This window comes from Eumetopias jubatus, unplaced genomic scaffold (genome assembly GCF_037043125.1).
Source record: "Eumetopias jubatus isolate StellerSeaLion01/CBP00866 unplaced genomic scaffold, mEumJub1_p1.0 scaffold_7, whole genome shotgun sequence".
Taxonomy (NCBI): Eukaryota; Metazoa; Chordata; class Mammalia; order Carnivora; family Otariidae; genus Eumetopias; species Eumetopias jubatus.
This window is the reverse complement of record NW_028274813.1, coordinates 90,246,677-90,272,019: the sequence shown is the minus strand read 5'-3', so window position 1 is coordinate 90,272,019 and position 25,343 is coordinate 90,246,677. Positions and strand designations below refer to the sequence as shown.

At 37.6% G+C, this 25,343-nt stretch overlaps 1 protein-coding gene across 1 annotated transcript in view; it reads left to right on the top strand.

The window, feature by feature from the left end:
* The window catches only part of CEP152 (centrosomal protein 152), a 94,296-nt gene that overhangs the window by 7,617 nt on the left and 61,336 nt on the right, over nt 1-25,343 (top strand). The window contains 10 exon segments of the mRNA XM_088024781.1: nt 6,925-7,028; nt 7,252-7,324; nt 7,405-7,683; nt 8,787-8,952; nt 10,420-10,560; nt 11,636-11,775; nt 15,202-15,402; nt 19,903-20,050; nt 21,702-21,793; nt 22,622-22,785. Of these exon segments, the coding sequence (XP_087880907.1) occupies nt 6,925-7,028; nt 7,252-7,324; nt 7,405-7,683; nt 8,787-8,952; nt 10,420-10,560; nt 11,636-11,775; nt 15,202-15,402; nt 19,903-20,050; nt 21,702-21,793; nt 22,622-22,785 (1,508 nt within the window).

The following is a 25,343-nucleotide window of genomic DNA, read 5'->3' as shown; positions in this document are numbered from 1 at the left end:
GTGAGATCAGAGGCTAGAGGGTTTCAGATTTTCACCAACAAAATTCAGGATTATTCATAAAATTCAGCTTATGTATATTTTGTCACTGCAAGTTAAAATGATAAATTGGCTAATCAAACCTAAGTTTGTTTGCAGATCCAGAGGCCATTTCAACCTCCTCAGGCTGTCTGACCCTACCATAGCAGAACATTTCACAGCCTTGGGTGGTTAAAGAAAAGAGTGGTCTTTTCCTGCTCCCTGGTTGGTAGTTTTGGGATTGACAGCTGCGTTATAAGTGTTAGTAGTGGGCTAACGCATATTGCTTTCTCTACTTAGTGAATCACTTGGTATTCAATTCACTTATGTAGGAGGAATGTCTGTATTCCTGAGGATGTATTACAGGGCCAAGCAGGCCATATCTGACTCATAGTCTACACTGCTAAGGATTTTTGAGATCCTCTCTCTGTAAGTAGTAGAATAATCCTGATTTTGACCTTCTGGTATGAATGTCCAGTTGCTGAGTTTAATTTTGGTGCTTTGGGTTCAGTTGGGATTTTGTCCACATTTGCCCCCAAGTCAGTGAATAAGCCACAGTCAAGTTCCAACTTCATGCCATCCCAATAGCAGCTCTATAAATATGATCTTGCCTTTTCCATTTCTATTCCCTCCATTGTTTGCATTGAAGATTGAGAGAATAAAGCACATTTAATCTTCAGAAAAGGAAATAGTCACTTCATTTAGTAAAGCAATTCAATATTCAGAGGACATTTAGACCAGTGGAATCTGAAACCACATGATTAGACCCATATTTTGAAAAAATCTCCAAGAGTTTTGCAGAAAAGTCAGGCACTACAATCATTTCTAAATTCCCTCAGTTCTAAATGGTATACTGGTAAAGGTTTGGGCACTGTGGGCCAACACATAGCGGAGAAGTGTATAACCCACATCCTCACTCAGTGTTTCACCCAAAACTCTATCTTCTACACAGTAAACAGGGCAGATTAGGGTGTAGATGAGTGAGGGTGATGATACCACGGAGACATGCTGTCACATCAGTTAGTATTCTTCTACACAGTAAACAGGGCAGATTAGGGTGCAGATGAGTGAGGGGGATGATACCATTAGGGTGCAGTTGAGTGAGGGTGATGATACCACGGAGACATGCTGTCACATCAGTTAGTATTCTTCTACACAGTAAACGGCAGATTAGGGTGCAGATGAGTGAGGGGGATGATACCATGGAGATATCCTGTCACATCAGTTAGTACTCATCTCACTCCTGTTTCTCACCACTTACTGGGGCGTACTACTTTCTTGCTGTGCCATTTGACAATTATGGCTGTAGTTGTCTTTGCTGCTAAGTAGACCTCATCCAAAGTATTCTAGGCAAAGTTTTACTTGGAAAGCTGGCCCAGAGAAGAGGAATTTGAAAGTTCTTTTATTAACTCGTTCATAACCTAACAATGTGATTTTTCAAAATACTTTTCACTTAAGTCAGCGTGCTTTGTGATTTCGTTGTGTGATATTACAGACATACAGTTGTTACTGTTGGGATAGAAGTGGTTACAAGCTCCAAAGTTATTGGTGAACCCACAGCTTAAGGTAGACTGTCATTTGGGATCTTCCACTTTGCTGGAGTATACATGTACTTTTCTGCCGTGTCCCCAGAAACAGCTCTGTGATTAAGGCTTGCTTCTATGTATGCACGTATGCACTTTGGAGCAGAAGTACTAGTAATCTGTGCTGTCAAGATAACACTTGCTGATGAGGGTTCACTTAGTAATGATCGATATGAAGCCTGGAAAATGATCTTGAGGAGAAAGGTAGGTGGTTTAAGTAACAGATGGCAGAGAGAAGCTCACACCTGGCCATGCTGATTTGAATCTGTTTGGATTTAATATCGGTGCTTCTCTAATAGAATAGTAAAGTTCATTTGAGCTTGAAATCCTGTGTTTTAAAGAGGTAGGGTTTCTATTGCACAGCCTTTCTTCTACTTTTTAATTGCCTTGTTTGATGTAATTATATAAAGATTTTGACATTTTGTCCCCACTAGAGGGAGTTATGAAGCTAGTATTTGTTTACATTTTATATTATTTGACTTATTTAGTGGCACTTCCTTGTCATCACTGGAGAAAAAGAAACAAATGGTTAAGTATTCATATGCTTGATGTTCTTCTTTAGCAATTTGTTATACTTTATCTGGATTGTACGTTTGAATGTTTCTCATAACATACAGGTGTTTTTCAGGGACTGTCACGATGGGAACAAAAACATTACTCTGGCTGACTGTAGCTTGGTTGTACACAAAGAGGTAGAAATAAGTGTCTTCCAGTGACTAACGAAATGTCATGTAGAAGAAAACTGGAGTGAGAATGGAGAGATTCAGGTTCTGCTGCTGGCTCTGGGGCTGTAACTCTCTTTCCTGGGTATGCCAGTCACCTTCTCTGGCCCTTTTAGAAGGAGAGATTTGCCTTGGAGGAGCTCCAGTGTTCCTTCCAGGCCTAAAGTTCTGTGTCATTTGTGGGGCAGCTGATAGTTGTCTAACAGATGCTGCCGTATTTCTTTTTCAGGTATGTGGCAATCTAGACACAGTCTTCCCCACTAACCTAAAATTTAGTTTAACTAATGGAATGGATTTAAAAAAAAAAATTCTGCATGTAATATAATTCATGAACTAAAACTCTGCCTGCCAAGTTATTTGGCCCTTTATCGTTCCCATACTGAGCCTTTTCAAGGAGGTTTTTAACTTGGCTCTTAGGTTAGAATGAAGATTCTGTTTAGTGTATACCCATGAAAGCATTATTTAATAATTTGTATTTTAAAATATCAGAATCTTTTCAGTATACTTATGAGGTAACCTGTTCAAGATCCATATGAATGTTGGCTACTCCATTTGCTGCTTTTCTCCAGGAAGATGTATGGTTTGTAATCTGAGAACTCTTGCTTTCATGAATATTGAAGATCATAGTCTCTGAAGACAGTCTGTTTAGTTAATTTAAGTTGAAAACCCTAACAAGGAACCCTCCTACACTGTTGGTGGGAAGGCAAGCTAGTGCAGCCACTCTGGAAAACAGTATGGAGGTTCCTCAGAAAGTTGAAAACAGAGCTACCCTATGACCCAGCAATTGCACTACTGGGTATTTACCCCAAAGATACAATACAAATGTAGTGATCTGAAGAGGCACATGCACCCCAATGTTTATAGCAGCAATGTCCACAATAGCCAAACTATGGAAAGAGCCAAGATGTCCTTCAACAGATGAATGGATAAACACACAATGGAATATTATGCAGCCATCAAAAAATGAAATCTTGCCATTTGCAACGACGTGGATGGAACTAGAGGGTATTATGCTAAGTGAAATAAGTCAATCAGAGAAAGACAAGTATCATATGATCTCACTGATAAGAGGATTTTGAGAAAGAAGGCAGAGGATCTTAGGGGAAGGGAGGGAAAAATGAAACAAGATGAAACCAGAGAGGGAGACAAACCATAAGAGACTCTTACTCTCAGAAAACAAACGAAGGGTTGCTGGAGTGGAGGAGGGTGGGAGGGATGGGGTGGCTGGGTGATGGACATTGGGGAGCGTATGTGTTATGGTGAGAGCTGTGAATTGTGTGAGACTGATGAATCACAGACCTGTACCCCTGAAACAAATAATACATTATATGTTAATAAAAAAAAATTAAAAAAGAAAACCCTAACAAAAGATTTACACACTGTTCTCTGTTTTACATTCCCTCTAAACATAGGCATTTTGGATGTTCTGCAGGGGTTATTGCAAAGTGTTTTGCTGCTGAAGTTCTTTGAGTAAAGGTAGAGGAGTTTATGAAATGGTTTATTTAGAATGCATTTCAGTAGAAGCCTTAGCAATGGCAAATGATCTTTTTTCTAAGGAGGGTATCTGTTTAATTATTAAACTCAGTTGACACACAATAACATCCCACTGAAAAGATTGCATTTGTGACCAAAAAGCAGTCTGTTGAATTTGGGAAAGTAATGAGTGGAATTAAATGTCGTCATTTATAAAAATTGTTCTCTTTGCCCTTGAATCTGTTTGGTAGCTAGGTGGATCTTTAACAAGGAAAATTTATAGTTTATAAAATTCTCTACTTGGTAACATGCTAAGTTGATCTGATAATTCTGTGTTTTATGGCACAAGGTTCAATGACTGAAAGCAAAAACTATTTGACAGTGTATATGAGAAGGGCACACTTTGATCCTGGGACTGGAAGCCTTGGGGGTGGGATTTTGTTCCTGAATGGCCTTATTAGGAGGACTCACTTCATTTAGCTTCCCTCTGTCCTGAGAGTTATGGGAGACAAGGAATATGGCCCAGCTATGCCAAACCACTTCATGGAGAATTTTTTTTGAAGGTAAATGAAATGCTTTCTAAGTGTTAGCATATATGTTAAATATTTTATAAGAAACTAAATACTATAGGGATGACTGTGCCAGTTGATCAGTTCACCTGTGGATCTGGAAGCATTTTGATGAACTTATTGCTTATGCTCAAATTAATTTTCCTCTGTGGATGCCAATTTTGTTAATTTTGTGGTGTCACAGAGAAAGCTGCAAGAACTGCTTAGTTATCATATAGCTTTTTCTAGGTGAGAGGAAAAAATGTACTTTTCAGATGTCCCTGTCAAGGTTCCCCTTAATTATAAGGCTATGTACTTGAATCTCACTGAAGGTTTAGAAGAAAATATTCTTTCTGTACAGGAGTCCTTACTTGATGTAAGTATAAGAGATTTATTTTGTTGTTGTTTTTCTCTGTGTAGGATGTGGGAGTAATCTTTTTCCTTAAAGGAGTGATGCATAATTATAGACAAAGCAGGTTGGACTACTTTTAAAAGACCTCATATATGTTTTTTACTTAGTGAATTTTGGGTCTTTCTCAAATCACTTTGCTACCTCTCACTTGAGGCATACGTGTAGTATACTAATATGTTGATGTGTTTAACTTTTAGTGATTCTTTTGTGTTTCTTATTCTTTATATCTTTGGGTCAGCTCTGATACGGCTAATTCTCAGAATGGTTTTTCAATTACTCAGCATGAGCAGGTGACCAATAAATCAAGGTCTTGGTTATTAATATTAATATCAAATAAATTTTGAGATGAAGTTAACTTCTCATTGGAATAGAATATATTTTTCTTGTTTCATTTTCAAAGAACAATGGATTGAGAAAACTTTAAAAAAAATACAGTGAATATTAGAAATATATGTGGGATCAAGGAAGTATCCCCCTCCCCTCTTCACATACCCCATTTCCATTCCCAAATTTGACTTCTTCAAAACCCAGTTAACAGTTGGAGCATTCCTTTGAGACCTTTCTTATAATAATTTTTTTTTTAAAGTGGGCTCCATGCCCAGTGTGGAGCCCAACACAGGGCTTGAACTCATGACCCTTAGATCAAGACCTGAGCTCTAATCAAGAGTGGGGCCTTTAACTGACTGAGCCACCCATGTGCCCCCATAATATTTTCATTTAACTTTTCACATATGTATTTTCTTTCAGGAGGTTTTTGATTGTAAATGTAATACTCAGATATGTTTTATAGCTACATTTCATTTTTTCTAAAATGGGTAAAAACAACTTGCCATAGACTAAGCCGTAGATCAAGGAGCATCTCATTTTTTCCCCATGGTCTTACAGAGTAATATCTTTCACTTACTGCGGGATGCCTGGGTGGCTCAGTTGGTTAAGCATCTGCCTTCGGCTCAGCTTATGATCCCAGGGTCCTGGGATCAAGTCCCACATTAGGGCTCCTGCTCAGCAGGGAGCCTGCTTCTCCCTCTGCCTGCCGCTCCCCCTGCTTGTGCTCGCGCTCTCTCTCTGCCAAATAAGTAAATACAATCTTTAAAAAAAAAATTAAAAAAAAATAAAATTCACTCATTGCATAATTTTATGGGGTCATTTATGCACTGCAGAGGACTCAGTCAACTTGTTAATTTAACTGATGCTTAATTTTAAAGAGAAGTCATAAGCAGCCCTCTTCTGTTTAATAATATAATATTTGAATATTCTGATTGCTATAAATTTTAAGACAATATATTGGGAATTGAGGAAAGACATTTACAGATGTTGAAATTCAACAAATTAGACCATTCATCTCTTAATCACTGTTTATCTTGAAACAATAAATGAATTTATCTAGTTTTTATAGGTAGAATGCTTAAAGATGTGACTTATCTAGAAAAAAATTGGATAGTGAAATCAAATGCTTTTATGTCAGGTTTGGAGTTATGCTTTTGAGAGTGCACTGTAGCTCTGTAGAAAACTGAGTCTTAAAGCTCCCTTTTTACTCAGCTGTGTTACCAGAGCCGAGTATCATGTATCTTTTCATCATTGGAATTAGATGGCAGTCTGCTAATTAGTCATTCTCCAAGGGGTTTCTGTCACCTTATTAAAGCTTTTAAGAGCTTCTGGGCCACCTGCTGCTGGTGGTACTACTGTTCTCACCACCTGGGCGAGGTAGAGCCAGCTACTCAGATTCCCAGGGGGATGTGTGATTGTCAAGTCCCCAAGGTCTGATTACTGGTGGAACAGGGTTCTGAGACCCAAGTCTGCCCCATGATAACATAATACGGTGATTGTACCATTATCATGACTTGCTGTGTTTCCTTAAAGAAGGTTCAATGTTGTAATGTTGTTGTATTTAATGTTAAGTGTATGTTGTTGTAATGTTAAGTGTATTTAAATCTGTTGTAATGTTAAGTGTATTTAAATCTAAGCCGTGTAGAAAAAAAGCCTTCTAGTATAAATCCTGATATTATGCATTCCCCTGAACATAATTTGTGTGGAATTTCAAACATTTATTAAATGGAGAAGTTAGGAACGTCTTTGACTTCTCAAGTCGAAGTCACTTGTTGCAAGGCAACTTTGGTTTGGCATCTCGTGTTTCCGTCAGTGTGATATTGATGCTGACTTTCCTGTCTCAGTTGCAGCAGTTACTCACCGACCTGCCGCACGATATGCTGGATGATGACCTGTCCTCCCCTGAGCTCCGCTATTCCGACTGCAGCGAGGATGGCACAGAGGGAGAGTAAGGACCTAAAATCACTTGCACTCATATGTTGCAATTCTATAAGGCTCTTTCTTTTGACTCTCTGTAGGCAATAATGGACACGGTTGTAAAATTGTAGACTAATTCTTAGAATTTTAGGTGAAGGTTAGAGAGGGAAGACGTTAAAATCTTGGGGTTCTTTGTGATATCTGTATCCAAATAAGTGGTGGGCTCTAAATCTAAAGTATTGATTTTTCCCAAGACTACATCGCTCTGAGCAATTGGAGATGAATTGGCGTGAGCATCAAGTGCTCCCTAAATCTCAAAGTGTAAATGTAAGTATCGAGTGGATAATGACTTTGGCGAGGGTGGGAATAGATCTTAGTGCCTTTGTTTTACTCTTGTTATCTACTAGGACTATAATGAGATTCGGGATGTATATATTGGAGAGAAAAGTGGCAACGGCTGGGAAGACAGTCAAAGTAAAAATGATGACCAGCGTCCTGGCTGCCATCCCAAAGAAGGTGAAGATGAAGGTGGAAGTGGTTATAGTCCTCCAAGTAATTATGAACAGACAGATTTATATCACCTTCCTGAAAACTTTAGGCCATATATCAATGGTCAGAAGCAGGAATTTAATAGTCAACCAACCAATGTAATTAAATTTTCAGATCCTCAAAGGAATCATTTCCAGGTATTAAAAGAACTGGACTTTCAGGAGTTTGTATGTGTGCACCCATTTGTTTGTATGTGTATGTGTATATTTAAAAAATGTATGTAAGTGCAATGGTAAGCTTTATTTTAAGTACAAAAATCCCTAGGAGTGTTCAGGCTCGTGCTGAATTAGTCATGCTGTTTTCTGTTTACAATCTAATGAAATCATGATCTTAAGTTAGAATTTTAAAATAGAGACTTTCCAGAAAGAGTTAAATGGTAAAAGTTAAGTTTGCCAAAGATAACCATCCTCACTTACTGCTGCTTTTGGCTTCTACCACTTCACCATGCTTCAATGAGAAGCTATGTTCGGGTATCTTGGTATAGTTTTAAAGTGGTAAATCTATGTAGATGATACCATTTAGTTACCTTGATTTTCTAGCTCACCACCTTTATAACAAATTTTAGGTTGAATACTTCAAAGCTGTTATCTATTTTGAGATGATACAGCAGTAGACAGGATGAATGTTAAGGAAAGAAACAGATTTTTTTGCCCCCCCCCCGCCCCCGAAGGTTTATTAATGAGCTAAGACCTTAGGATATAGGTGGCTGCTTCTTAGACTTTCGGAGTGACATTGATTTTGCCAATAGCTTTTCTTTTTTTGCCAACAGCTATTCTGTGTCACCCAATGACGGGATGACTTTTTGATCCTTTTAAGGTGGTCATTTTCTCTTCTATCTCTATGGAATATTAATCCACAAGTGTTACTGAATATTTATTATATACGAGGCATGTTCTTGTTATTGAATATGTACTTTTTTATGTTCCCAAGATGTTGGCATCACCTAAATCATTCTTAAATATTTATATACGTTCTTATTTGAATTCTTGAGTGTTATTTATGGAGTTGGCCCCATTATATGCTCAGAAGTACAATTAAGATACATAAAATTATATTTTATAGACTTTTAATTAACAGTGTTAAATGACTGTAAGTGGTATTCTTAAGCAAAGATGTATGTATAAAGTTTGCAATTGTACCACAATTAAATTTCCTGACAAAATTGAGGTGTCTAATTCAGATTATTTTCAAAGAAAAGGCCAAATCCTGATTGTCAATTTCATTTATCATCTTTTGATAGCAATATGTTACATCGCAAGGTCCCAGTTGTCAAGCTTTGGAACCATATAAAGTGACATATAAACCTTATCAGGCTTCTGCCCAGAATAATGACTCACCAGCCCAGGAGATAGCAGGAAGTGACACATTTGAAAGCCTGCAACAACAATTTTTAGGAGCTAATGAAAGTATGTATCAAGTTTATATTTATTTCTTAATAACAGAATTGCAGAGTTTTGAACACTGGACATTCTCAAATATTATTTTCTTCTTAAAGTATGATAATGGGATTGTGGTTGATTTTTTTAAGTTCCATTATTATTAGAGATCCTGAAGTATTTATGAATAAACTGATACGAAGTCTTGGATTTATTTTAAATAATGTGTTGTTGGGGGTAATGTTAGGTGGAGATATAAATAAAGCAAGACTGGCCATGAGTTTGTAGTTACTGAATCTGGGTGATGGGTTCATTGGGTTCATTGCACTCTTTTCTCTACCTTATATATTTGAAACTTACCATAATAAAACATTAATAGAAGTTCTTCTTAATTGTGTATTTCAGTTCTAGTTGGTTAAGACTTTTCTTTAGATAATATGTTTTTCTTACTGAAGTCTAATTTGGAAAATGAAATTCGAGTTTTCTCTTCAATCTTAGATTTTTCATTACTACATAGAAATGTAATTTAGTAAACCAGCCATTATCATCTTAAGTTTTTCTTTTAATTTTTAGACTTTTAGTGTAATAATTAGGCAACTGATATAAAGTACTTAATACTCAGTATTTAAACTAGAGTTATCTCAGGTTTCGTCATGTAGCATTTGCCAAAAAAAATTCCCTTTACATAGTACAGGTATAAACATGAGAATGAGAAAAGTGTTACTAGAGAGTTTGGAGGAGATGAAACACCCGAAACCAAAAGCCATAATTTATGGTCTGACTGACCTGAATCAGCGATTCCTACATTTAACTTTTATTGTCATGCTCTCTGGCATGTGAAATAGCTTCTAGTTATTGCGCATCTCCTCCACATCACTTTTTCTCTTTCCCCCCCCAGTCATTTTTAAGTGGTCCCTAAAATGACTTCAATCGTTTCTGAAAGGAGACCTCAAAATTCTTTATTAATTTATTCATTGATTTATTAATGCGGCAGTTATGTGCTAGCATGAACATGAATATGATGTAATTCCCGCTCCTGTTTAAAATATTTTGAGAAGAATTTCTAGAAATTTTCTTTAAAAATGGCTTTATAGAAGCTGATGTACTTTTTTCCCCCAATTTTATGAGAGCATAGAACTTAGAGCATAGAACTGTTCCACTGTAATTGGTATATGCTTTTTCTTTAGCCAAAATGGTAGTGACTCAGGGTTATACTCTAGACCAGTGACTTCTTAAACTTTTCTGGCAGTGACCACAGTAAGAAGTACCTTTTTTACATTGTGATGAGGATCTATGTAAATAAGTATGTATAACTAAAACAAATGTTTCACGAAATAATCATTATTCATGATGCACTCTGATATATTCTGTCTTATTTTTTTTTTAAAATGCTAGTCACAATCCATTGAATTGATTTCATGATACTAATGAGTTGTATCCACAAATTTACATTTGGGTATGCTTTTATCTAATAAATTATCTTTAATTTTAATGCAGATTCTGCAGAAAATATGCAGATTATCCAACTTCAGGTTCTTAACAAAGCAAAAGAGAGACAACTAGACAATTTAGTTGAAAAGTTAAATGAAAGTGAGCATCAAATTAGATATCTGAATCACCAGCTTCTAATAATCAAAGGTAAGATGATACCTGTTGGGTGCTGTCATTTATGAGGTATACTAAAGTATACTATCTTGTTTCTAACAGCTCATTTTAAATATGAAACTTAGAGAGTGGATGCACTTGGTCAGAGGGCTCATAATGGGTCCGTCAGAATGAAACAAAAACCCAGGACTTTTGACACCTTGCCTTGGATTACTTCTCACCAGAACATTCTATTTCGAGGTCCTCATTTTCTCCCTCTTTCTCTTCTATCAGTGAACATTATTTAACTATGCTGATAGCATTCTGTCCTAATAAATTGTTGATTCCTTATGTAGTTTACCTTGGCTGAAGTATTCCAATTCCCGAGAGACTTGTGTTTAGCTTGCAGTACATTTCTAAGCCTACAAATTAATGTAGGGTTTTAATCCAAGTGAGTTAGTGATCCTGAACTCCTTCGGGTGTGTCAAGAAGAAAAATAGAGCCATTACTGGGAGAAGCACATAGAGGAAACATAGTTTCAAGTTATAATTGCTTACTCTTCATGCTTTCTGTAGTTTTGGTCAGTGGTGAACTTTTCATTTGTAGAATAATTTTGTGACTGAACTCTAGCTTGTTTCAAACTTAATTGATAGTGAAAAGGTCTCTTTCTGTAATGTTTATAAAATTTATTTTGAGAGAAGAACTTGTAAACTGTTACGGTAAAGTATGTGGAAAGAATTTAAGATTAGGTGAATTTAAAAGTTCATTGCATATATGCAGTGAAAGCAAATAGTCCTCAGATTCCTTCTTTGATTAGCAGGGACTTGTCACATCTATGTAGCTTCTCAAGTAAACAAATGCTAAAATCATTGTTAGGAAATCTTGTGGTTCTCAAAAGTATACAGTAAGATTTTTGAGGGAAGTGGTTCTGGTTTTCTCAGTTTTTTGGTGCCACTCAGGCATTCTTTTTTTGGAACTTTCCTGGTTTTCCCTAAATCAACTGAAGTTTACTATCTGAATTGAACTGAACATTTATATGATACAGATCTGATATTTGATAAGAAATTGTGAAAATTGGGGTCCCTATAACAGTAACTTACTATTTATATAAACATTTTTAATGTTGTAGATGAAAAGGATGGTTTGACCCTCAGCCTCCGAGAATCACAGAAACTCTTTCAGAATGGAAAAGAAAGAGAGATACAGCTTGAAGCACAAATAAAAGTACTGGAGACCCAAATACAAGCACTAAAAGTGAACGAAGAACAGGTAAGTATTATCATGATTATTTATGGTAAAAGGTATTTATTACAGTGAAAAGTTTACTTAACTTTTGGTAATGTAGGACTAAATTTAGCAGAACTTGCAGTTTATATCTTCTTCCACCATAAGCCTGCTTTTGTTTCCCTTACTTTGGAGGGATGGTGCTCGCATCTGCCCAGGCATCTGTACACCAGATAAAAGTCTGCAGGAGACCTCAGCTCCTCTGTTCCCTTCCATCCAGTCAGCTGCTACCTTCTGTTGAGTCTCCGCATTTCTGTCTGTGTGTCCCTGATTCAGGATTTTACTGTTTACTGTACAAGTGTCTTAACTAGTCTCTAGTCTTTTTTTTTTGGCTGGGGTGGGGGCGGGTGGGTGGGGAGGGAGAAGGAGAGATAATCTTAAGCAGGCTCCATGCCCAGCATGGAGCCCAACGCCGGGCTTCATTTCATGACCCTGAGATCATGACCTGAGCTGAAATTGAGAGTTGGACGCTTAACTCACTGAGCCACCCAGGCGCCCCTAGTCTCTAGTCTTTAACTCCTTCTCCAAATTCTCTCTTATGGCCAGTCTTTCTAAAATACTGATTGTTTTTCCCTTGCTTAAAGCCTGACCCCACTTCACTTTGTGGGATCAAGTATGGCATGGGAATGGCCATGTGATCCTTGCCTACCTCTTCCCTTATTCTCCTCAAACTCAATAGTGTGTGTGTTATTTTTATGTACTTGTATACACCGTCTCTTCTCTCTGGAAGGTCCTTCCCACAGAACACTGCTAATTGGTTAACACCCCCTGCTTGTGGGTTTCCTTTTCCTAAGTCTTCCCTGCCTTCCAGCACATAATAGGTGGTCAGTATATGTTGAGTGAATGTTGTTGGTGAAACTGATGTAACCTGTACATATTTTGTCTTATGTATTTCTCTTTTCCGCTCTGATACTATCACGACTATAGTTTTATGGTGTGTTTTGAAATGTGGTAAACAAGGGCTATGGTTAGTATTCTTAAAAAAATCTGTAGCTCTTTCTCACATTTTCTTTCTAGATTTTGCATATCAACTTTTTATGTTTGTAAAAAATCTTGTTGGGATTTTGATTAGTGAGGCATGAGGCATCGTGTTTACCATTTTATCGATGAGTTAAGTTTTGGAGAGGTCAAAATTACTTGCCCAAGGTTACAAAGCCAGTTATTGACAAAACAGCAGCACCTAAATTTCCTGACCCCAGTAGACTTGCCTTTAAAGTGGTGGCACAGGGAAGCCTGGCTGGCTCAGTTGGTGGAACGTGTGACTCTTGATCTGGGGGTTGTGGGTTCGAGCCCCATGTTGGGTGTAGAGGTTACTTGAAAATAAAATCTTAAAAAGAAGACAAAAGTGGTGGCACATTCTTTGATTAATGAGATAGATAGCCATTTAATTGTTGGAAATGGTCACAAGTCATTGGTAGCCAAGCTTGGTGGGGGGGGGTGACTCATGAGAGTGATGCCATTTTGGAGGTGGGGAAAGAGGGTGGTTAAAATTGAAAGTGACAAGCCTGGTGATGGGTATTAAAGAGGGCATGTATTGAATGGAGCACTGGGTGTTATACGCAAACAATGAATCATGGAACACTACATCAAAAACTAATGGTGTAATGTATGTTGATTAACACAACATAATAAAAAAAATTGAAAGTGACTATAAAATCTGAGTTTGGTTTTGGATGAGATGTGCCTAGTTCTGAGGATGGTTTCATGAAAGAATTTAAACAATGCTGTCTCATATCTGGTTCCTTATCCTTCAGGTGTCAGCTAAAACAAGCCACCTTATATCTAGAGTAGCCCATAGTTCCATATTCCTACTGTCCTTCATCATGCCATAGCCTGTTACTCTATTTTAAAACTGTCTGAAATGATCTCATTTGTTTACTTGTTACTGTTTATCTCTTCTCATTAGAAAATAGTAAGAGTTTGGACCTTGCCTGTCTTGTCATCGTGTCCTTAAGTGCTTAGAACCCTGCCTAAGTTCTGCCTAAAGTAGTCACATTATTTATTGAGCAAATGAATAAATGTCATAAGCACTTTATTTTTTTTTTAAGATTTTTATTTATTTATTTGAGAGAGAGAATGAGATAGAGAGCATGAGAGGGGAGAGGGTCAGAGGGAGAAGCAGACTCCCTGCTGAGCAGGGAGCCCGATACGGGACTCGATCCCGGGACTCCAGGATCATGACCTGAGCCGAAGGCAGTCGCCTAACCAGCTGAGCCACCCAGGCGCCCTGTCATAAGCACTTTAAACAGCATTCGAATAAATAGTCAATCTCTGGAATAGAAATGAAGAATAAGCCTCATTATGAAATTTTAATTTTTGTGTGTAAGAGACTATTAGCATTTTTAACTTTTTGAAAATTGATAGTTCTTATAAAAAGTTGAATTGCTTTTATGTAGTAAAATGTTACAACTTTTAGATCTTTTTATAAGTTAGACATTGCAAGTATAAAAAATAAGCCATAAATGAAAACATAAATAAAAGCAACAACAGAATCACCAAGTGTACTGATTTTCTATCATTAGCATAAACTTAATGGCTTGAAACAATGCATAGAAGTCTGACATGGGTCTCACTGGGTAAAAATCAAGGTGTCAACAGGGCTTTGTTGCTTTTTGGAGGCTCTAGGGGAGAATCCATTTTCTTGCCTTTTCCAGCTCCTGGAGGCCAGTGGCATTCCTTGATTTGTGGCCCATTTTCATCTTCAGAGCCAGCAGTCACTGGTTCTGACTTTCCTGCCTCAATTTTCCTCATTTAAGGACCTTTCTGGATACACTGGGCCCACCCAGATAATCCAAGATAATTGTTTTTATTTTAAGGTCATCTGATTAGCAGTTTTAATTTGGTCTACAGCCTTACTTTTTCCCTTGCCATGTAACATAACATATTCATAGGGTTTAGGGTTTAGGACATGGACCTCTTTTGGGAACCATTATTTAGCCTAGTACACCATTATTTTTCAACAACTGTATAGGTACAGTTTTCAAAACTTTGTTGTAACAAGTGATCGTTGACAGTTTTTATCAGTCTGTCAAGAAACAGTTGTCATTTTTCTGTGACCCAGCAATTGGATTGGCCCCCACACTTGGCTCACAGAGCAATGCCAGCAGCACTGGGACCACTATTTTAACAGCAGATTCCTTGTCTGGTACCCACATCGCTGTCATGCCGAGCAAAGTCCTCCATTACTCTCCTCAGGTAACTACAGAGTCTTTTTCTCAGTGGATGTTTCCAGCAACTGTGGGCCTGATGGGTCCCAGCTAGGGAAGTCTTAAGGAACTAAAGCCACCATAGGGAGACCCTTTCCTTGTCTATATTCTTCTTAAAGGATGGTTGATTTTTAGCATTACAGTCCATAAAGAGAGCACAGAGTCAAAATACTGTAAACATGGCTATGCTGTGTGTATCTACTAGATGATTAAGAAGTCCAGGACAACTGAAATGGCTCTGGAGAGCCTGAAGCAGCAGCTGCTGGACCTCCGTCATTCAGAATCACTTCAGCGTGCTAGAGAGCAGCATGAGAGCATTGTGATGGGCCTCACGAAGAAGCATGAAGAGCAAGTGTTGTCCTTACAAAGGAAATTGGATGCTACAGTTACTGCACTTAAGGAACAGGTTAGGATGATTTCACATGAGCAACTGTTCTAAACGAGTAAGGCTGGTTATTTTTTGTAACTGATATTTTGTGGTTCATCATGCTTACAGTAGGTGTTTATGAGTAAAACTTAAAAGCCAATGATTTTTAATCTGTGAAGATGTCCTGAAGGCTTAATTTTGGAAATTCTTTCTCTTATAGGATTGGTTAGTACTTTCTCAATTCTCACAATACTAGTCCTTTATTTGTAGAGTATTTATACATACTGTTCTTGTTGCCCTAGAGTAAATCCATACTGAAAAGAGTGAGTGTTCTGGGAGCTGGTCTGAACTTGAGAGGTTGTCCTGGTAGCTTAACCAGTAGAAAGCCTTTCTTGGGCAATTTACCTGTCAGTAAATATTGTCTGGAAGTGGTTCTTGGGAGAAGAGTTCATTTTTGAGAATAATGTAATAACATATGGAAGAAAGTCTGATCTAAAATCACTGAGATGTGAAACTTGAGCATCTCTCACAGTCTGTATTATTTTTACCCCAAAGGGAGTAAAATGTAAGATGAGGGTGACTCAGGTGGTGGGTTTGCTTGTGTCCCAAACCCCAGGTAATCACTTGAACGAATAAAATTTCAGAGTGCACTTTTCTTCATGTAATTTCAGAATTAATTTAACCCAAGGGAAAAGAGCCGAAAAGTAAGATGGGAGGGTATGGCCAATCCCACCACACTTAAAATTCATCCTGATTTGGGTTGTTATTTTTTATTTATATGGCTGACTAAATTTTTCCATGTGTTATGTAGAAGTACATAAGATTATGTACATAAGTACTGCATTATTGCCAGTAATAATTGTATACCATGTTATTTTTATATGTTTATATGAGTTTTTATTAGATTTATTTTCCTAAATATACTTTTTTTTGTATAGAAAAATATTGTGAGTTTGGTGTGGAGGCTATCTGGGGAAAGACAAAGGCTATGCCAAATTATTGAAAAAAATCTTTAGTATTTAAACAAATGGCATTTGAGATATAGTTTTATTTATTTTGACTGTGTTTGTGTAGTAGCATTAAAGTTAGTTGGAGTTGGACAGTGGTCCTTCTTGGATGACTAGAGGGGTGGAATCTGGTGGCTTTTCCTTGCAGTGTTGAGGATCTCTCCATTCTCTGCTGACTTTGACATGTTACACAGGGGAGGGCTGAAAGAAATTCTTGCTGTGTTCAACCCCTGTGTCCACTCCATTCTGTGTTTTCACCACTACCCCTCACCCCCACCTGCTTCAATAGAAAGACCCTGGACTAGAATACAGAACAAAGTCTTGATTCTGTGCTGACTGGGCTTCAGACCCCTGAACCACAAATTGAAGTTGTTGACTAAGGTCTTTTCCACTGTTATATTCTGTAACTGATTTGATTTCATTTTTTTAAATGGACTGTACGCTGATGTTAGTCTCTGGATATAATTGCATAGCTGCTTTGCAAAGTGATGATTCCAAAGTGTTTATAGTTTTTCCTTTTGGGAATGTTTCCTTAGAGTATTTCTTTTGTGCTATCAATTTGGGATCAGTTGGCTCAGCAGTATTTTTAATAAAAAGACAATCCAAATTGAGATTCCTGATTAGAAAGTTGCTGTAAAGATCAGCCAGGAGCTAGGTAGAGGTGCCTGCCTATAATCAGAAAAATCTATGAGTGTTCTATACAGAGGGGCTTGATTTCTTAGAGTAGCTGGTAACCATACATACATTCTGCATTTTGCCCCTTGCCCTCTTTTTCTTTATAAAGTTATTGAAGAGGTATATTAAATATTTCCCTTTCATATAAACCCTTTCCTAAGTTCCATTTAGCACATTACTAAGACAAGTAAAACAATTCTTGGAAAGTAGTAAAAAGGTACAAATAACTGGATAATTTAGTAGATGAACTTGAATAAGTTTGCCAATTTCTAGGTTCTGAGCAGCTCTCACATAGTTACATACAGCTGTGTCCCTATGTGCTATAGTGTTAACAGAGTTTACACTACAGTGTTAACAGAGCCGATGTTCACCCGTGCTAGTTAAACAGACTTTTAAACCTGGCATCGGCTAAGGCCGTTTATGACTAGACGCCAGGGCTTTGATGGATCCTCTCAAATTGTGGGTATGATTTTCTTTTGGGTGTCAGTAAATGCGGTTTTTTGTTTTTTTTTTTTTTTTTTTGAGAAGACCCACAGACTTATTCAGATTTTCCAAGAGGTTCATGTCTCCCCTTGCAAAAGGTTAAAAATCACTGCTTTATGAAAAACTAGTTCTTGGTGGGAAAGGACTACAATTGTAAACTAATCATATTATTATGATACTCAGCCAAAGCTTCTTGGGAGCTCCGTGTTCCTTCAGTGACAGAACTCTCTAATAGCAGACCATCTCCTGGACTCTCCCTCCTGTCTTCTGTCTCCCATTCATGGAAATGTCATTTTCTGAGATCTCTGAATGTCAGGTTAAGATCTCTGATTATCTCCTTGATGGTATAAAATCTTTCTTCATTCTGGTCTTCTTGAAATCTGTAGCTTCTGGTGAAGTCATGGACTTTGGTTTCTATGTCATGACTTTTGCCTGGTCTACTTTCCAACTTTCCTTTAACGTTATATTTAAAGGCTCCACTTGAAACACCTTCTCTTGGCTTAGAGATTCCCACAGACCTCTGTTTGGCCTAATCCTCATTTCTCTGTGCACTTGAAATCTGTTCAATTCTATTTGCTCCCATAGATTTGGCTATTATCTCTGTCACCACACTTGTCTTGTTCAGTCTTAAAGCTGTCTGCCTTTAACCATCTTGAGCTGAATGTTCTCACTCAAACTACCCATAGAAAAGAAGGAACCACTCATTTTGTTTATTTCTTGGTATTGAAACTGAGCAGGTTTATGAGTGTAATTGGTTTCCCTGAACTTGTCAACAGGAAACAACGTAGTTCAGTCAATTGTTGCAATATTGCCACAGTCAGCCTTCTCTTTATGTTTTTCAAATCTACCTTTTCTTGAACTTTCTTTTTGCCAGTTCTCAGTCTCTTATAAAAGTTATTATGGCCTCCCCAGCCCATAAATGTTGTCTCCCCACCCCTTCTCACACACACATTCACACTGTCATTAATGTTAGCCCATTCATTGTGTTTGCCATGTTATTTTGGCGCTTTAGAACCATGCTTTTCAAGCTGGCCTGGGAATCAGCCGCAGTGTGCCAAGAGGTTTGCACTGTTGAATAAACATGGAGCAGTTTCCAGAAGCTTCATTTTGCTCAGAAATTTGGTAGAAAAAATTTAAAGCAGACATGACTACATTACGAAATAGAATGCAAAATTCACATGAATTTTTTAACTAAAATAGGAGACTTCAGAGTCTTTCCTCCACTTAATGATGCTGTCAGTATCCTTATGAGGTGTACCTTGTGTTACTGTCCTTAAGGCATTATTGGGCTTTAGGTTATCCAATGGATTAGGCCCCAAATGCCTTTTCTTTGCTTCAAAGCCCTTTCTTGATATTCTTTTTACTACTTATTTTCTTCAGGCTTTTTCAGGTAACTTTGGCCAATTAACTTACTCCTGCCTGTCTCATGCTCTGCTTTTTGGGTGGAATTCAGCCTGTGTAATCTTTTTTAAATGAGAAGTGATGATTTCTTCTCCCTAGTCTTGGGACTTCCGTGGCTTATTACTCCCAAACACCTTTTTCTTTTTGAAGAAATTTGAATATATTGTATACGTGCTCCATATTTTTCTATATATCCCCATACAGTTACACATACGAATGCATGCGTGTGTGTGCATGCACAAGTGCGTGCACACACACACACACACACACATTTATCCTGTCTGGTTTTCTTTGTCATTTATTTTTAAAGGTTGTTTGTTCCTTTGTTTTTGTAGCACTCACTGTGTGTAAGGCACTGCATAGGTACCTTCAAGGAGACCTTATTAAGAAAAATAAGACATGTAAAAGGTAGAAGGAAAAATATAAGAGAGAAACAGATTAAGTATAAAAGAAGTTCAGAAGAGGGAGAGATTATTTTTGGCTGCCAAAGTAGAATGAGCTTTTGGCTCTTCAGAATAGAGCGAGTTTCCATGTATTTATCTGAATCCTTGCTGTCTTGGGATACAGATTCCACGGTTCAAAGTGGTCTGCCTAAATATATGTACATACACTTATACTGATAGTGTAACATGCAAATAGAAGTGTAATATATTTTCTTTGGCTTGAATAGAATCTAATTTTAGAATATCAGTGTCTTGTGATTGTAGAACAGAAAGGACTTTAGAAATCACTGAATTTAACCTTTATTAGCATAATTACAAAAGAAAAAACAGATGGAGAAGTTGATGACTCACCCAAGATCATAAAAGTTTGTTCTAACTCCCATTCCTGTGCACTTAACCTTGTAAAAGAGGTGATGCTGCTCTGTGATGATTTTATGTTTGACCTAGAATCCAATTATGTTTTATATTTGTTAGATCAGTATTTAATAAGTGATCATGACAGTGACTTCTTAAATACTTTTTCTACTTAGGAAGATATTTGTTGTCATTTGAAAGATCAAGTGAAAGAACTGGAAAGGAATCAAGAAGCAACCAAATTAGAAAAGACTGAGATCATTAACAGATTGACAAGAAGTCTAGAGGAGAGTCAGAAGCAGTGTGCCAACTTCTTGCACTCAGGTGGGTGTCTGGGATGGCCTCTTGCCTCCCCAGGAGGCTAGTATAATATGCAGAGTGAACATAGTAGGATCCATGAGTTATAAAAAATCCAGTAAAGGCAGAAAAGATCATCAGTGACAATTTTTTAAACATTGTTATTATATATGTATAAAGGTTTAATGCATTTTCATTAGATAATTTAGAGAACGCAGACAAGTACAAAGTAGCAAATACAAATAACCAATAATCCTACTACACAGATAACTGTTAATGTTTTTAATGTATTGCCTTCAAGTGAAATTGAACACATACACATAGGCAATTCCCTGCTTCTGCACATAGTGCATTTTTGAAAACAAACCAAAGCTGAATGTACAAAAATTGAACAATAAAATATATGTTAGAAGGTAGGTTTTATCCTTGGGAAGTAAAAATGATTATGAAATCTCATTATATTTTGCTTTTTAGAATCAGTCTGATCATGTATTTCTGTCGTTTTGTGAAACTTCTTTCTTTAATTTTTTTTTTCCTCTCACAGTTATGTGGTCAGTTGAAGCTAGGGAGTTATATTTCTGTCATGCTTAAGATTTCTCATATGGTTTCCATGGTATTAAGTTTGAGACATACACTGTTTGTCATTAGTTTCAGCAATACTTTTATTTCTTATTCATTTTTATTGAATGACATTAGAGTAAAAGGCAATAAAATAGTCACATGTTTATGCAAACTATCCTACCAACAAAACTGCCCTGTGTACTGGTGAGTAGCTCCTGCTGTGAAAATAGCTCAATGGTTATTCATGACCTGACATATGAAAGTCACACTTTGGCGTGTAAAGCCAATTCAGACTGTTGGTACAAGGTGTATCAGAGTAGCTTACTCAGAAGTTGAAAGTACTAAAGTCAAAGATTGTCAAAATATGTGTGTGCGTAGGTTTTGGTGGGGGCAAAATTGGCTCATACCCTGTTTGGACTCCCCCCGCCTGTTCATTTTTGTATCCTTGTTTCACATGGTATTATTTAGTGAGCCTTTTTCCTTGCCACTAAAGGCTTTGAAAATAAGATTTTCTTTAGTTGCATAATATGCCATCATTACTTTGCTTAACCATTTCCCAGATGCTCATTTTCTTTTGAGGAAGCCCAATAAAGTCCCTTTTAAGGGAGCCTCCCGTAGTACATTTAAAACATTAGGTTACCGAAGTTTCCAAAGCATGGCCTGAATATGCTTTCTTCACATGTGGAGGTGGGGGTGGTGGAAATAAAAGCATTTCGAAAGAAGCTAAAGGCAGCAAGATGTAGTTTTCTTATTAGAGGGTAGAAATGGGTTCCAAAGAATTTTTGCTTTGGCTTTCTGTGAGTTGGAACGTTATGCTCCTATTAAAGGACTCGTGGAGTATTAAGGTCTGTAGACGTGGCTGATTTGATTCATAGCAAGGTCACAGTAGTCCCAAGTCTTCAACCTCCCAAGGACATATGAGGAGCCATACTAAATGTGTAGACATGTCTTGGAAATGTCTGGACCTCTGCCTTCTGGGTCCCACTGGCTATACCTTCGTACTCCTATGAAAAGGTAATAAAGCAAAACTCCACTTCTGTAACCTCAGTGTTCTTCTGTACATCGTGGGTACTTTGTCCCTTTACTTTTGGTGTACTCTATGACTTTTTCCCCGTAGGCTCCGTACAGGAGGTGGCTCAGCTACGGTTCCAGCTGCAACAAGCACAAAAAGCACATGCTATGAGTGAAAACATGAACAAGGCTTTGCAAGTGAGTGTTGCCACTTGGAAGAGACTCTTTGGGTAACTGAATTAGGCAGTGCTTACATCACTTTTCTGAACCTTGGATTTCTTTATAAAAGAGGTAGTTGGACCCTCTCCAGACCAGGCGCTGAGAGTTGTTCACAGTCTCACCCACACAGTTAGGTAGTCAAGCCCAGGTCTGTCTTGACTGCAGAGCCAGCCCCGCCCCCCCGGCCCCATCAGTCTGGCTGTCGCCCCCTTCACATGGCGTGTCCTTTCATTTCTGGGTGTATCCTGGAGATAAGTATATCTACAGGTGTGGGAGACCTGCAGTTTCACTGCAACTCTCTTACATCTCCTCCAGCGCTACTTACATTTTCCACTGGAGGAAGAGTTCCAGTATTACCTCTGCTGGAAAGACATATTTTGCCTTTTCCCACCGGCAGACTAAAGTACAACACGTTCTTGGCAAACCAGTCCACTCTGTCCTCTAGAAAGCCAAAAAGTGCTGCTGTCAGTTTCTCAGCCCAAGGGACACTTTTTGTGGAGGACAAAATGTAAGCGAGGGAGGTGTGAGAGAAGCTCCTTACATTTGCTTTCTCGTTCATTTATTCATTTGTTCGTTCAGTTTACTTGAAAACCGATATGTGCTGGCCTTTCTGAAGTTATATATACATATATATAAAGTTATTAATATATATATTGTACACCCATGTTCATAGCAGCTTTATTTTAAAGTTATTTTTAATGTATGTGAAGAAGCATTTCTGCTGATCATTAAAATGAATTTTGAAGCATAGATGAATGACTGATTCTTTCATATAAGAAAATAATTTTCAATAATTTTGTGTTTTAGGAAGAATTAACGGAACTAAAAGATGAAATTTCTCTCTATGAATCTGCTGCAAAATTAGGAATACTTCCAAGTGACTCAGAAGGAGAATTAAATATAGAACTCACTGAATCATATGTGGATTTGGGTATTAAAAAAGTCAACTGGAAAAAATCCAAAGTGAAGAGGTATTAAGAAAATCGTTTACTGTAGACATTAATAGTACTGATGATACATGTAATTGAGTGGCACCAGGCATGACATGACTAGGTGGGACAGAAGGCTTTAGTTATTTCTAATGAAGTATAAATGTCTGAAATCAAAATGAACAGTAACCTCAACTATTGATATTGTACTGTCTTCAGTACCAATAAGCACATTTGTTTCAATAAGGTAAAAATGATGAAGTTAAAGTAAAGTTAAAATATACAGAGTAAATTCTATGACTGAGGTTATGTATCTTTTATTATTAAGGCAAGGACATATTATCTTTATTCATACTGTGTGTTGAAGGCAGGTACATGTCATTTATCAATGGCATGTGAGAAAATAAACATTAATCTTCCCTAGGATCTTTCCTGTGACCTTACTTTTAAAATGGGGATTCTGTCTTTTATACCACTGTTTAACACAGATATTTTAGCAATCTCATGAAAAGGGAGGGCCTTATCATCCCTTGCAGGGACTAATGGGGGAGGGAGTGGTGTGGTAGAAGAGGGAACACATTTTGGTACCATTAAACACTTACAAGGTAAATGAAGGATGGGATGTACATTCTTGAGGCACTTGTGGTCTGGAAGGAGCCATGCAAGACTCTGGGAGTAGAGTACAGAAGATGAGGATGCAGCTCTCCCTTCCAACAGGGTGTTTACATTTGCCTGGACAGGGAGAGGGAGACATACTTGTGAGCAGCTACATGCTGTGTGCTACACATTATCCTTGACGAACAAAGAGGCATTTATCCAGTCATTCCTTCCGCTGGTGTAGGAGAAGGACGAAAGATGGGTGTTTGGCAGAGACTGAATTTAGGCTAAGGAGAGACTTTCTTGAATGCATTCAAATGCCAGACCCCCATCGGCCAGTCTCTAGTTTCAGACTGAGTTTACCATCGTTATTGTTCCAGAAGAGTGTTTATTACCTGTTGTGTTTCAGGTATCATGCAACTAAATACAAGTGTATGAATCTCCTGAAGGGTGTGCTCTACAATAGATTTTAGAAGTTAAGTATTTTAATCCTGTGATTTCGTTTTCAAAATAGTAAGATGACATTCAGAAAATTGAAATCTAAAGTGATGGGGTACTACTATGAAACAAGGTGTTAATTCAGTTTAGTAAGGCTCCATTTATCTGGAGGGTCAATCTTTAGGGACCCTCATCTTGACAGATTACAGCTGTAGTCCAGAAGGAAGCTAGGATGCAAATAGCACAACTAGCATATGTGGTGTGTTTAGCAGGAGCCACCTTCAGGCTCTTATCCCAGGGCCTTATTGACTTAGATTTGTTTGTATCCGTGAGTTCTCTTGAGTTCCTGACTGCGGAGTAGCTGGGGCACAGGGCTGGGAGAGGTAATACCAGTGTTTCAGTCTGCTAGCTCGGCGTTAGCTAGGAGAAGACTACAGGAACTACAGCTGGATCTACCTCAAAATGCCTACAGTCATGATCCTGAGTTTTGAGGAAAGCCTTCATCTTTGGTTAGTTAATAAAAGCAAAAAAGGATGTCTACATTATATTTTTTAGACAGATTATCTGGAAAATTTACTGCTGTGAATGCCTTGTTTCCTGTTCATGCCAGATTAGTTCTAAATGGCTAGTGGAAAGAGCATGGTGTTTAGACCCAGATTTTGTTTTGATTTGTAGTTTTGCCATTTATCACTAGCTTTGTGATCCTGGGCAAGTTTCTTGGCTCTTCTGAACCTGTTTTCTCATCAGGTTTTTTTCTATTAAGTAGATTATAGATGTCCCTTGGGGGTTAAAATGAGGATTAAAATATAAAGGACCTCATATAATATGTTCTTGCATATATTAGGCATTTATTTTTAATTTTTTAAAAAATTATTAGTGCACAAGTGGAGGAGGGGGGGCAGGGAGGGAGAGAGAGGGGCTCTTGAGCACACTGCCAGCTGAGCATGGAGCCCAACAAGGCTGGATCCTAGCACCCTGAGATCGTGATGAGCCAAAATCAAGAGTTGGACGCCTAACTGACTGAACCACCCAGGCGCCCCACACATATTAGACATTTAATTGTTGATAGTTATTCCTATTATTATCTAGTAGATGATTGGTTAAAATATACCATTGATCCAGTTTTCATATTAATTCTCTTTAATTCAACATATACTTCGTAAAAGGTTTTTGGTCCTCATCTCAACCTTGAGACATCAGATCTGTATCTTCATTTTAGGGTTGGGAAAACTGGAGCTCAAAGGGCTGAACTTTTTTGCCCAAGAAGACGGACCATTAACAGCAGAACCAGTCCTTGAGCCCAAAACTTTACTGTAAATCTGTTGGTTCGTATTTACATGACAGTCAAACCTTTTTACTTTCAACTTCATTCTTCCTATGTCTTGTATTTTAGATGGCTAAAGATTCAGTTCATCTCAAAAAAGATTTTTCTCCAGTTTGTTATTACTTTATTTTAATTTGAGCTATAATTAGCCTGGGAATTTGGAAAATAATACATACATGTTATATAAAAATATATGTTTTATTTTTTCAAGTAGACTTACTTCATCATGATATATACTAAA